Below are 11,508 nucleotides of genomic sequence, written 5' to 3'. Positions count from 1 at the left end.
AATAGTATAGTAACTTTGCACGTGCAATACGCCTATATTATCAAAGGCAAACTTATTAGAAGCACAACAAAATTAGAAACTATACTTTGAAATTCAGAACACGCTGCCAAAATTTTGGACAACATTTCTATGAAATTGCAGAAAATTGTGCAATGCAAGATTATTTGCTTGCACACATACAAGATAGGACGTTCGCACATAATTTTCTTACCCAAATATCATGCCCATCTATGACAGATAACACACAATTACTTCAAGCAGGACACACAGAAGAGCAAAATACTAGTACCAATGGTCAGCTGTTGGAATTGGCACTGTAATTCAGACATGTCGACGACAAATGGCTATGATCAGTTCTGGAACAAAAGGGACCGCTGTACAGTCCATCACCAGTATGGCAAAATAACATGATACTACATTTCATGCAGGGAAGCAACAGACCTCTACAATCATACAACAAACATGATATTCTACTCCACAAAAAGCAAGCGCAAGTGACACGATCACATAATGTTACTGGCTGTTCGCTAAGGTCGTCGCATCTTCACGTTCACGGGTATCTCCTTGTAGCATACAGCCTTTGCTGCTGCCCGCATCGAAGACCTTCTACCTGTCGCCTGCACCAAGGACCTCCCCGCCGCCTGCTCTTCAGAAGGTTCCATCGAGGAACAGCTGTCGCTTTGCTTCTCATCTTTGCTCTGCTCCATCACAACATCTGAGCTGGAAGGGACTACAGGAGCAATAATTTCCTCTTGCTTGGTCTCGAGATTTTCCTTTGTGGCCTCACCAAATTCTCCTGGGTTCTTTCTTGAGGATTTTCTTCTCGGAGATTTTCTGCACATATTTACGCCAACCATGATTCCATGTTCCATTCAGATATGAGTGCATTAGTGAAAGGCAGAAAGATGCATGCACGCAAAGACTTTACCTCGTCTCTTCATGGTACGGTGGTTCACTACAAGTAGAATCAAGTTTGCAATCAGTGTCCTCTATGTTTGAGTCCTTTTGACCTCCACATGAATCCAATTTCCGTTTGTGTCCACCCCTAGAAAAATAATTTCTGAGCCAACTGGATATTGTTTCATTGGACAGTGTGATGTACTATTGAGAGCATTTCAAAGATCACTAGAATGATGGGCATACCTCTTTTTTGCTCTTTCTTTGGGTGGTTCTGGCTGTTGAGTATTAAATGGCAGAGATGCTGAAAAGGAATTGCAATTACAGTAACATTGTTATTTTCCCTTTAAAGGAAGTGATCAGAACAATAAAAAGATGCAGTTAGCAAGTAGTTTAGCCACTTTTCTTGTACATATGAGCATGAAAAAACAAGGTGTGCTTTTTGTTCAACCATTCCTGTACGAGCGATGCATTAACGATCATAAAGTTCTTAATGTGCAAATGAGCATGCTACGCTTGAATCATTCATAAAACAATAATTAAGAACCTCAAGTGCAAGCGCGCAGCAACAAAATGTCCAAGATAAATGCAATATAATAGCAAAATACTTGAAGGGAGAGAAGTGCATTACGTTGAGTTTCTGCTGGGTGGATTGGGATCGTATTCGTTGCGTGACTGTCAATTTGATGTGCCTCAGGGTCCTCAATTCTATGAACCACAGAATGTGTTATCTCCTCCTAGTTACATTGTCAGAAACAAGCAGCACCGTGATAAGGATTAATAAATCTTCATGGGTAAACGGATTGATCAATTACTGAAGAATTGTGCCGCCTACCTGCACATTTGCTTCTTTCTTTATATGCTTATTTATCTCGTCCTTCTAATACAGTCAGACAATCAAGATGTCAGGCGTTGAAATTCAAACTACAACATCTTTAACTATATATATAAGCCGAGTATAACAATTAAATTACTTTACCTTGAGTGCTGAAGCCTTTATATGCACTGCTGTGTTGCATAACAGTTCATCTTGTGCTGCCTTCCGCTGCACAACATATCCACAAGTATAGCATGAAATGAGTACTGCACTGTTAATCATTTGGAACAAAGAACAGATGAGAGATATCAATATCTTACCATGTCTTCTCCATTATTTGGTTCATCAAGTTGTGGAACACTAAAACTACAAGATGAAGGAACTGCAGTGTCTGTATGCAAGATCTCACAAGATGCTTCTGCCATCTCACAAGACCCTGGGTTTAGTCTAGAAGATCTTCTTCGTCCTGTGTTTCTGGTCACATAAACAAAAATTGGTCAACCTACAATCAGATAGTGTTGCATCATGAGCACATTTTGTACATAAATATTACCTCTGATCCTCATGATGCAATGATCCAGTGGGTTGCACATCAAGTATGTGGCTCTGTTGACATGTGTTGGTCTCTTTTATACCTTCACATGATTCTGACTTTCGCTTACTTGTGCGCGTATTCACTGATGTTCTGAATCAATAGAAAGACGCTTTGGTAAATCAGGCTATCTAGCGCCCAGTCTGCCAGTGGCATTGCCTCTCAAGTATAGGTAAATAGACAGACAATACCTTTTATTCGTTTTATCTGGCGGTGCTTCTGGTTGGTCTGTATTAAATGGCACAGAGGCTGCCAAGAAATTGACAGAAAACTGACATTAAATTTTCTAGAAGTGGACAGCTGAAGGTAAAGTAGAAACGAAAACTAAGTTGTGTTAAGTAGGGAAAATCAGAACCATAAAATGCCATTGCTGAAATGGTTGCCAAGCATAATATCAACATCTAAGAAGGAGAAGAATGAGCTTTACATTGAGTCTCGACTGAATGGTGCACATTAGCACTGGTGCCCTTATTATCAGCTTGATGAGCTTCGATTGGTGCAAATTTGGAAGGTGCGGCTTTTAACTCCTGAATTAAATGAGAGAGGAAGAATCTTAGAATTATAGATGAACACAAAGAGCCATTTATTTTGAGGATTGTGCCGGCTACCTGTGAAGTTATTTCTGTTTGCAGTTGGTTATCAGCAGTCGTACTCTTTCGCTGCCAATAGTGCAGGATGGAAAGAAAATAATCAAGCCATCTGTAACAACAGGAAACTAAGTTAAGCCATGGGCGTACTTTACCTCAATTCCCGAAGTCTTTACTTTAAGCACTGCTGTTGCGCATGAAAGCTCATGCTGCAGTACCTTTACCTGCATGTCACATCCACAAATAATTCCCCAAATCAGTAACCAACATTCTTAGTATTGACAGTTGAAAATCTCATAAAGAAAAAAGAAGCAGTGACAGCTTACTCGATCTTTTGCCTGATTTAGTTCCTGCAGAGAAGCACAAAACACATAGATAGATCAGAAAGTGGCTACACAACCCCACAAAACAAAGTGACAACGTGTGATGCTTTCTTTCATAAGTACAAAATAGATGCACATTACTTGCTCGAGTTTTCCCTTCAAACTTAGCTCAATACAATACATATAGAATGACCAAACAACAGTATTTGTCTTTGATTCTCGTTCACAGGTATAACTAAGATGTAAGCATTGACACTGCTTGGGTTGGCAACTCGGCTAGTTCCACTGAAATTTTTCACAGCAACAACTCAAACTTAGCTCAATACAGTGCATATAGAATGACCAAACAACAGTATTTCTCTTTGATTCTCGCTCACAGGTATAACTAAGATGTAAGCATTGACACTGCTTGGGTTGGCAACTCGGCTAGTTCCACTGAAATTTTTCACAGCAACAACTAAAACCATCTAAACAAGAACAGAGATGGAAAAGCAGACGAACCGCGGTGATCTGAGAATGAGCCTGCGCGAGGTGCAGGTTCTGCTGATGCGTGCTGTGCAGCGCAGCACGGAGCTTGTTAATCTCAACGCCGCTGAGCTCAATGATCTTGCTGCGGACAAGACATCAAAGTCAAAACTAGGTTACTGCCTCAGAATTCAGAAACATCAAACGGCCCCTTTCTCATAGGAATGAACGACCGAGGGGCGAGCAAGGCTGACATACGTTTTCTGGGCGACCAGCTGAGCCAACTTGGCGTTCTCCTGCGAGCAAGCAAGCGAGGGATCTAGGCATCAGCGCGGAAAACGGAACCAACGAACTGCAGAATTGAGCTGCCACTAACCGAGCCTGCTGTTTTGCCCGAGCGGGAGAAGGGATTACCTTGAGGACGTCGGCCATGGTGTGCCTGGGAGGGCCGGGCCTCCCGGTGTTGGTGATGTCGGCCAGCGCGGCGGGCTTCCCCCCCGACCGGCAGTTGGCGCTAGGGTTCGGCTTCGGCCTCGGGTTCAGGCCGAGCGGCGCCCCTGGTTAGGCGGGGAAGCTGGGGCTTAGACAGCGCGCGACCGGAGGTAGAAATCGCTAGGGAACGTAGGGAGCTGCGGGTGAGGAGGAGCTTTACCGGTGGCGGCGGCCATGGAGGGGGGCGCGCGGGGGCGGGACCAGAAGCTGAGCGCGGGGCGGGGAGGAGCGGGGAGCTGCCCGCCGGCGAGGGCGCGGGGAGGTCAGACGGACGGCGACCGCGGCCGCGGGGAGCAGCGTGGGAGGGAGGCGCGCCGGATTCCGGCTGGATTTGGGGGGGAGAGGAGCGGACGGGGGAGAAGAGAGGGGCGGAATTCGAATTTCGGGGGATGCGACTGCTCTCTGATCTCTCCTTTTTTTTCTCTGCGCGTAGCCGTGGGCTCGGAACCTGACGGGGCCGAGCCACACATGGACTGGGATGGGCTAGACTGATTTTTTTCACTGCGCGTAGCCGTGGGTTAGGTTCTCGCTGGGTTTCTTGTGCTGCCACGTGAATGGAAGCATTTCTTTTTAGCCTTCCCTAAAGAAAACTTTTCTTTTTTAGCCGCGATAGGAAGAACTCTTCTTTTTTCCAAAAATAAAGATTAAGATCTAAGGAAATGATAAGTACCTGACGTCAGGTACGAGCAACGAGCCCATGGCAAATTGAACATTTTCGATGGTAATTATAGTGACGCAAGGATGATGAAGATCCGGCAGTTCCTTTCTTTCTAGGCCTTTCACAAACTAGTAGAAAACTGTTGAGTAACGTGATTGTATTAGAAAACATAGATTAGACTAGGAATATTCTGGCTTGCCTTGTACTCGAAGTAGATCATGTAGTAGATCATGTATTTCTATATATATGCTTATGAGGCTCAGGCAATACAACGAACTATTCTACCAATCCTCTCTCTCCCTTTTAACATGGTATCAGCCTAATCACGATCCAAACCTTAGCCGCCGCCGCTTCCGCACCCGCGGCAGTCGGCCACCATGACCGTCGCCGGGGGCCGCGCCGCCCGTACCTAGGGTACGTCCGCCGGTCGTGTTGGCCGGCTGCCCTAGAGAGTCTTTTTCCCGAGCCCTTGCTCCGGGTTTTTTCCCTCTCTCGCCGGTCGTTTTGATCGGCGTTTTTCTTTTTGGTTTTCCAATCTAATCTTGATCGGTTTGCGTCGCCCGCCGCCGTCGTCGACCCCCGTGCGCCTCTAGTCCGACCCCGACGCGACCAGCCGGCCTCTCCTCCGACCCAGCGGCCATGCGCGCCGAGGCGGCCCGTCAGGGCCCGTCGCCCTGCGCCGGCCGTCACCGCCCTGCTCCGGCCGCACCTGCATCGCCCCGACCCGGCGGCCTCGCGCCATGCGACGGCCAATCATAGCCGTCGCTCGCGCGCCGGCCCGCCCATCAATCCACGTCACTCGCCTCTGTCGCGTGTGCACGGCGGCCCGGCGGTCTACCTCGCCGGCATCGTTCTCGACTGCGTCGGGACGGCTACGTCAGGCTCGTCGGCTGCCTCAACTCGGGCGCCGCTGCTCCGTAGGTCGCTCGGGCCTCGCTGCCCGGGCGCCGGCGCTGCTTTGGCAGCCCGGGTGCCGGTGCTGACAAGCTCGTCCGCACGACGTCCCACGCCGTCCGTTGTCCCCGGCCTCATCGCGGACTCCGCCGCCACCCCGGCTCTACCGAGCGGCGTCCCCGACCCCGCGCGCGATCGGTTTGATCACCCGCTCGCCGCCGCGATCCGCCTCATCTACGCGACGCGACCTGGCCTGTCGGTTACGCGCGCCTCCGCAGGTCCCGTGAAGATCGTTCCGAGTACCGCGCGCCTCTCCGCCGATCGAACATCGGGCTGCCGCTGCGTCGCCCCGTCGGGCCGCAGCGTCGCCGCCCCGTGGTTCTCCTCGCGGCTGCATCGACTCGTGCGTCGCCGCTGCGTCGCCCCTTCGGGCCGTAGTGTCGCGATACGCGGTCCCCGCTGCTGCCCCGAGGCCGTCCCCGCGGTTGCACCGACTCGCGAACTGCCGTTGTGTCGCCCCTTCGGGTCATAGCGTCGCGGCCCGCGGTCCCCGCCGCCGCCCCGAGGTCTTCCCGCCGTCGCCCCGACCCGCCTGCCGCCGCTGCGTCGCCCCTCCGGGCCGTAGCGCCGCGGCCCGTGATCCACTCCGCTGTCCCCACGCGTCGACCTCCCGCGGTATGCGCCGCGCCGTCTCCCTTGGCGCGGGAACTCCACCGTCCACGCCGGCCTTTGTCACGCTGTCAGGGTTCTTCGCCTACTTCGAGCACCGCCGCCGCACTCCTAACCTAGCCGCCGTCAGGCTGCGCCACCGCTCTTCTTTGGCCGCCGCCGCCGCTACCTCCGTAGCCGCCGCCGCCGCCCGTCCACCCCCTTCTTCTTCGTCCAGCACCAGCTCGTCGCCAGCGTCGTCGTCATCTACCCCGACCGCTTCATCTACTCCGACAACCGTCGGCGACATTGGCCCCACGCCGATTGGCGCCGCAACCGTCGTCGAGTCCTTCTCTGCTGGCCTCTCCGACCTCTTCGACATGGAGCACAGCTCGTGCAGGTCCCAGTCTACGCATGCCCGGTGCTGGCAACACCGACGCGTGCCTTCGTCCACGACGTGTCCCCGGGCCTGGCAAGCCTGGTGCGGCGCTTCGTCAACTTCGTCTTCGACCGTCTACGCATGCCCGGTGATGGCAACACCGACGCGTGCCTTCGTCTACGATGTGTCCCCGGGTTTGGCAACCCCGTCGCGACGCCTCGTCAACACCGTCTTCTCCTCGGCGCACCACTATTTCGACACCATTGCGCCCATGCTAACTCGGCGCCCCCTTGCGCCCGCGGCTCCATGGCGACGTCCTCGACACCGGCTGCCCGACTCGACATCGACAACGACATTCTTCGCACGGCTACCTCGACCACGGCTACACCACCCTCCGCTCTCGGCTTCATCGACAAACGACACAAAGGGCTACCGCCTTGCTTGAGCAACCTCGTCGGTTTTCACTCCAGCCACGGCTCCGTGATGCATCGACCGTTACGACTATGGGGGGCTGTCCGTCGGCTTGCCTTCGGATTCTTCTCCAGTCTTACCGTCTGCGTCGCTACCGTTGTGACTACGGGGGGATGTTGAGTAACGTGATTGTATTAGGAAACATAGGTTAGACTTGGAATATTCTGGCTTGCCTTGTACTCCAAGTAGATCATGTACTCCTATATATATGCCTATGAGGCTCAAGCAATACAACGAACTATTCTACCAATCCTCTCTCTCGCTTCTAACAAAAACGAGTACTAGCTAGCAGCGGCCACCGAAGGCATTTGTGACCAAGCCGACCAAAGTCGCCTCTGATAATCCAGTGGAGGTGGTTATTTTTCTTTGAAGGCGGTTCAAAATTAGAAACCGCATGTAGATTAAGATTCAACACCCACCTAGACAAAGTATCTACACTCATTCGCAACTGAACAATGAACTATGAACGAACACATTTCACTAAATGTCATTACTAGTGCATGGCTGCCAAGTCTATCCCGCGAGTGGAACAAACAAGTCATACTCCTCGATTTTTATGTGCTTATTGGAGATTATCCGATCTCACAGACTGTAATCAGTAGTGCAACTGATATACATGTGTTCTTTAAAGCCTTCCTTGTAGGGCGACATCTTCGCCTTCATAAGCAAACGCCTTATAGTACCAGTGAGACAACTGCATCTTCTGTGGAGTAACTTTATTAAGTTATCTCACCAACTACAAAGGTTTATTTTAGCCAGGTCCTTCTTCATAAGATATCTGATCACATAGGTTGGGTTTCCTATTAGACAACTATTGTGGGACTCAAACTTATCTTCCTTGATGCATTGTCTATCACATTCCTTGATAGACTTTTTGTAAAAAGATCTGCCAGAGCTTTAATAGCTAGAACATAATCCAACGCTGTTACTCAAGAGTTTTTGAACTTTGTAACATATTTTAATCTTCTCTTTACATGTCTTGAACTCTTCGTGTTATCTTTTGAACTGTTCACTTTGACAACTACAGTTTGGTTGTCATAGTTCATGAGGATAGACAGTATGGTTTTTTCGATCACCGGCAAGTCCATTAAAGGTTAATAAAGCCATTCCGCTTCAGCTGTAGTTGTGTCCAGTGATGTGAATTTTGCTTTCATTGCTGACCTTGTTAAGATGGTATGTTTGCAAGACTCTCATAAAACAACGTCACCATCGAGAGTGGATATATATCCACTCGTGACCTTCATCTTATAAGTATCAGAAATCACATTTGAGTCACTATACCCTTTAGGTATTCTTGGATACTCGACATAGTGAATACATAACTCATGATACCTTTTAGACAAATCCCGGATTGAAAATAAAACATCTTAGTTTTATCACAACAAGCAAAATATCAGGCCCCGTGGCGCTTGCTAAATACATAGGCAAGCCAATTATTTGAGAATATCTCAATTTATCTCTAGTGGCCTCCTGATTCTTTCGAAGTAATATACACTAGGACAGGGGCGAATCTACGTACAGGCTTGTGGGGGCATTCGCCCTAGGTTTAGCTCTCTTTTTTTCTTTCTAATTTCCCAATTATTATTTTATTCTGATTTCCATGTCAAAAAGGTAGTGAATTGTATCAAATATCCATGTGTATAAATTATAATGTACAAATTGGTAATTAAGTTGATTGAATCTAGGTTCCCGTAACAATTCCATATGAATAAGTTTGAGCAGATGGGAGTAAAATAAAATCTATAGTAATATTCTGCCTTCACGGTCTCACGTTAAATATTTGGCACTGACAGGAAGGCTAATGGAGAGATGTTTATATGCTCTCTATATTCAAACATGTTTCTTCTTCATACGGGTTGAAGGCTAGAAATCAGGGACATACCAACAAATAGGAACGATATATTCAAGTTATTGTGCCTTAAGTGGTTAGGTTTTTTTTTTTTGCGGGAGACCTTAAGTGGTTAGTTACTCTTACTTTGGCAATAAACTTATCATAATTAATTAATTATGTGTGTGATAACATTATCTTGTAAGAAACTGTGTGATTTTGCTTCTTACACACTATATGCATGCTTGTGTGGTTGTTTTTAATTATTTAGCCATTAGTTCGATATATGTTTCTGAGAAAAAAATACATATACATCTTTGCCCCCTCTCGTTTTTCATCCTGACTCCGCCCCTGCACTAGGACATAATCAACTCCCATTCTTTGGCGAGTCTAGTATTAGGTTAGTGTGTGATTCATGCCATAATCAACTCCCAGTCATTGGTTTGCCGTATCCTATTTCAATAGTGTGTCTAGTGACTAGTGCCCCTTTAGGGTATGGCCGATGTCTCTACTGTATCTGTATTGCACCGATTCAGGAATTTCCCCAAAAGATCAGCTTTTGGTGCGTTGAAGCCTTCCACTTCCCCAATGGCACCGGGGGCTTTAGGGTCCACCTCACTTTATAATTCAGCAAATTCTTAGGAAAAGTCAATCTTGATTTTTTGCATGATTGATAAGTGTCAGTTTGTTGATACATGCCAAAAGGTCGCGAGTCGTCGGTTTCCTTGTTGATCTAATTCTTGTCATATGTCGAGTAAACTTTCCAAGCAGCTTACGTATACATATGTGTTGCATTCTTCATTTTTGCTTGCATCAAATGAGAAGAAATCTAGTACTGTACCAATGATGGAACTATCGGCATCAGTCTCTTCCCTGTACAGTTATGCATGGGAAATCAGTATAGCAGGCAAGCTCCTCTCACATCCAGCCAGGTCGGTGTCGTGTGTTTGGCTGCATATATTGTTGGCTCCTCGCTCGCCAATATCGTTGTTGGCCCGTTGAGCGTCACGAGTTGCTTTAACTTTGGGGTGATTGCTCACTGATTGTACGCTTTGACTTTGCATTGGATCATTCACCTCGTGAATCCTGCGTTCCCAACAAAACATAATCAAGATGATAGTATTGTTCAGGAGCCTGCATCCGACTGTACGTGAATGGATGGAAATCAACAGCTAAATCTATTGCTTTATACTGAGTTGGTAATTTGCATCTCACGTACGTCAACGGGGGATGATGAGTCGCCTGTTGTGACAGGGAATGCGCGTTGATGAAGAGCAGAAGCACGCAGTAGGAGTCGACGACGTCCCGCATGTCGCGGAGCTGGCTCGCCATGCTCCTTCCCCTACGGACCCGGCGCCAGAGCGTGCTCTTCTGGTAGGACTCGACGAGGCCGGCAGCATCCACGAGCGCCTTCACGACGGAGTCTCCCATCTCCGAGCGCAGCAGCGCGGCCCCGCAGCCCGTTGGCCACTGCAGCATCGCGCGGAGCCTGCGGGTGCAGCGCTCGAGCTTGGCGCACTCCCGCCTGCTGTGCGGGATGCGCAGGAGGCTCGCGCCCACGGCGACCAGCATGACGGCGTGCAGCCCCGACATCTGCGCTAGGTTGGCCGCCTTCGCCAGGTCGTCCCACAACGCCGCCGCTAGCCCCATCGTCCTTGCCGCCGATCGATCGATCACCCTGTAGCTAGCTTAGCTTGTTTTGCTCCGTCGTCGCGTCGCGCGTGTGGACGGCCTTGTGAACAATGGTGCCCCTGCGCAGGGTTTATATATGATGTTGGCACGCGGCTCGACAAAAGCATTGCAAAAAAAGCCATTCTATCGTACTCGACAAAAGCCATTCTATCGTACTCGACAAAAGCAGGAGTACTATTTTCTTACAAAGTGATCGGCCGCAGCGGTAGTGGCTTAGACGGGACAGCGATTCTATTGTGCTTCCTTAAACAGTGATCGGCAGCGGTAGTGGACAGGCCCCGTTTCCATCATGGTATCGTCTTTTGTACACAATGAGCGGCAGCAATGGTGTGATATGACAACAACAATCGTGGTAAAGTTAAACACTCCGTCTCAGCACATGTGGAAGGGACCACGGTGGTGTCTTCCTGGGGCGCTATCGCCTGCTCGTGGACGTGGATAGATCGGGTCGAGCAGGTGAGGACTCTTTCTTCGGCTGAGACTGGGAAAAGGGCCATCTAAATGAGTAGATTGCTCGCCTTTTCCGCGAGGAAGAGATTCAACGATGTCAACGTTGCAAAGCAGGTTCGCTTGTTCAAGATGATGATAATACGAATTACTTTCAAAGTTGGCTAATGACAGACATGGAAAGATCCGTACCTTGCTCTTGAACATGACAAAGGCCGTATCGAGGGGGTGCACCGCTTAGAAATTTCATTACTAAGCACTACAAAGAGCTTTTTGGACCTTCAGCTGAAAGTTATTTTGTGCTGGACAAGTCTATTA

General features: G+C 48.9%; 1 protein-coding gene across 2 annotated transcripts; it reads right to left on the bottom strand.

Annotated features, from left to right (window-relative positions):
* Positions 1 to 271: 271 nt before the first annotated feature.
* Positions 272 to 4,554, bottom strand: LOC123145959 (shugoshin-1). Of its 2 annotated transcripts, none has more exons than XM_044565502.1 (17): positions 4,334 to 4,554; positions 4,096 to 4,238; positions 3,940 to 3,977; positions 3,718 to 3,826; positions 3,220 to 3,243; positions 3,049 to 3,117; positions 2,915 to 2,965; positions 2,734 to 2,833; positions 2,498 to 2,555; positions 2,268 to 2,399; positions 2,035 to 2,188; positions 1,877 to 1,942; positions 1,733 to 1,774; positions 1,529 to 1,634; positions 1,144 to 1,201; positions 929 to 1,045; positions 272 to 834 (listed from the first exon to the last, which is right to left on the bottom strand). In XM_044565502.1, exons 1-17 carry the CDS (start codon positions 4,347 to 4,349, stop codon positions 528 to 530), a joined length of 1,590 nt encoding a protein of 529 aa, XP_044421437.1. In that variant the 5' UTR covers positions 4,350 to 4,554; the 3' UTR covers positions 272 to 527. The 2 variants fall into 2 exon arrangements, with proteins under 2 accessions (XP_044421437.1, XP_044421436.1); XM_044565501.1 differs by having other exon boundaries at positions 1,733 to 1,777; positions 4,334 to 4,551.
* Positions 4,555 to 11,508: the final 6,954 nt, after the last annotated feature.

Source organism: Triticum aestivum, chromosome 6D (genome assembly GCF_018294505.1).
Source record: "Triticum aestivum cultivar Chinese Spring chromosome 6D, IWGSC CS RefSeq v2.1, whole genome shotgun sequence".
Taxonomy (NCBI): domain Eukaryota; kingdom Viridiplantae; phylum Streptophyta; class Magnoliopsida; order Poales; family Poaceae; genus Triticum; species Triticum aestivum.
The sequence above is the reverse complement of the archived record's forward strand: the minus strand, read 5'-3'. Positions and strand labels throughout refer to the sequence as shown.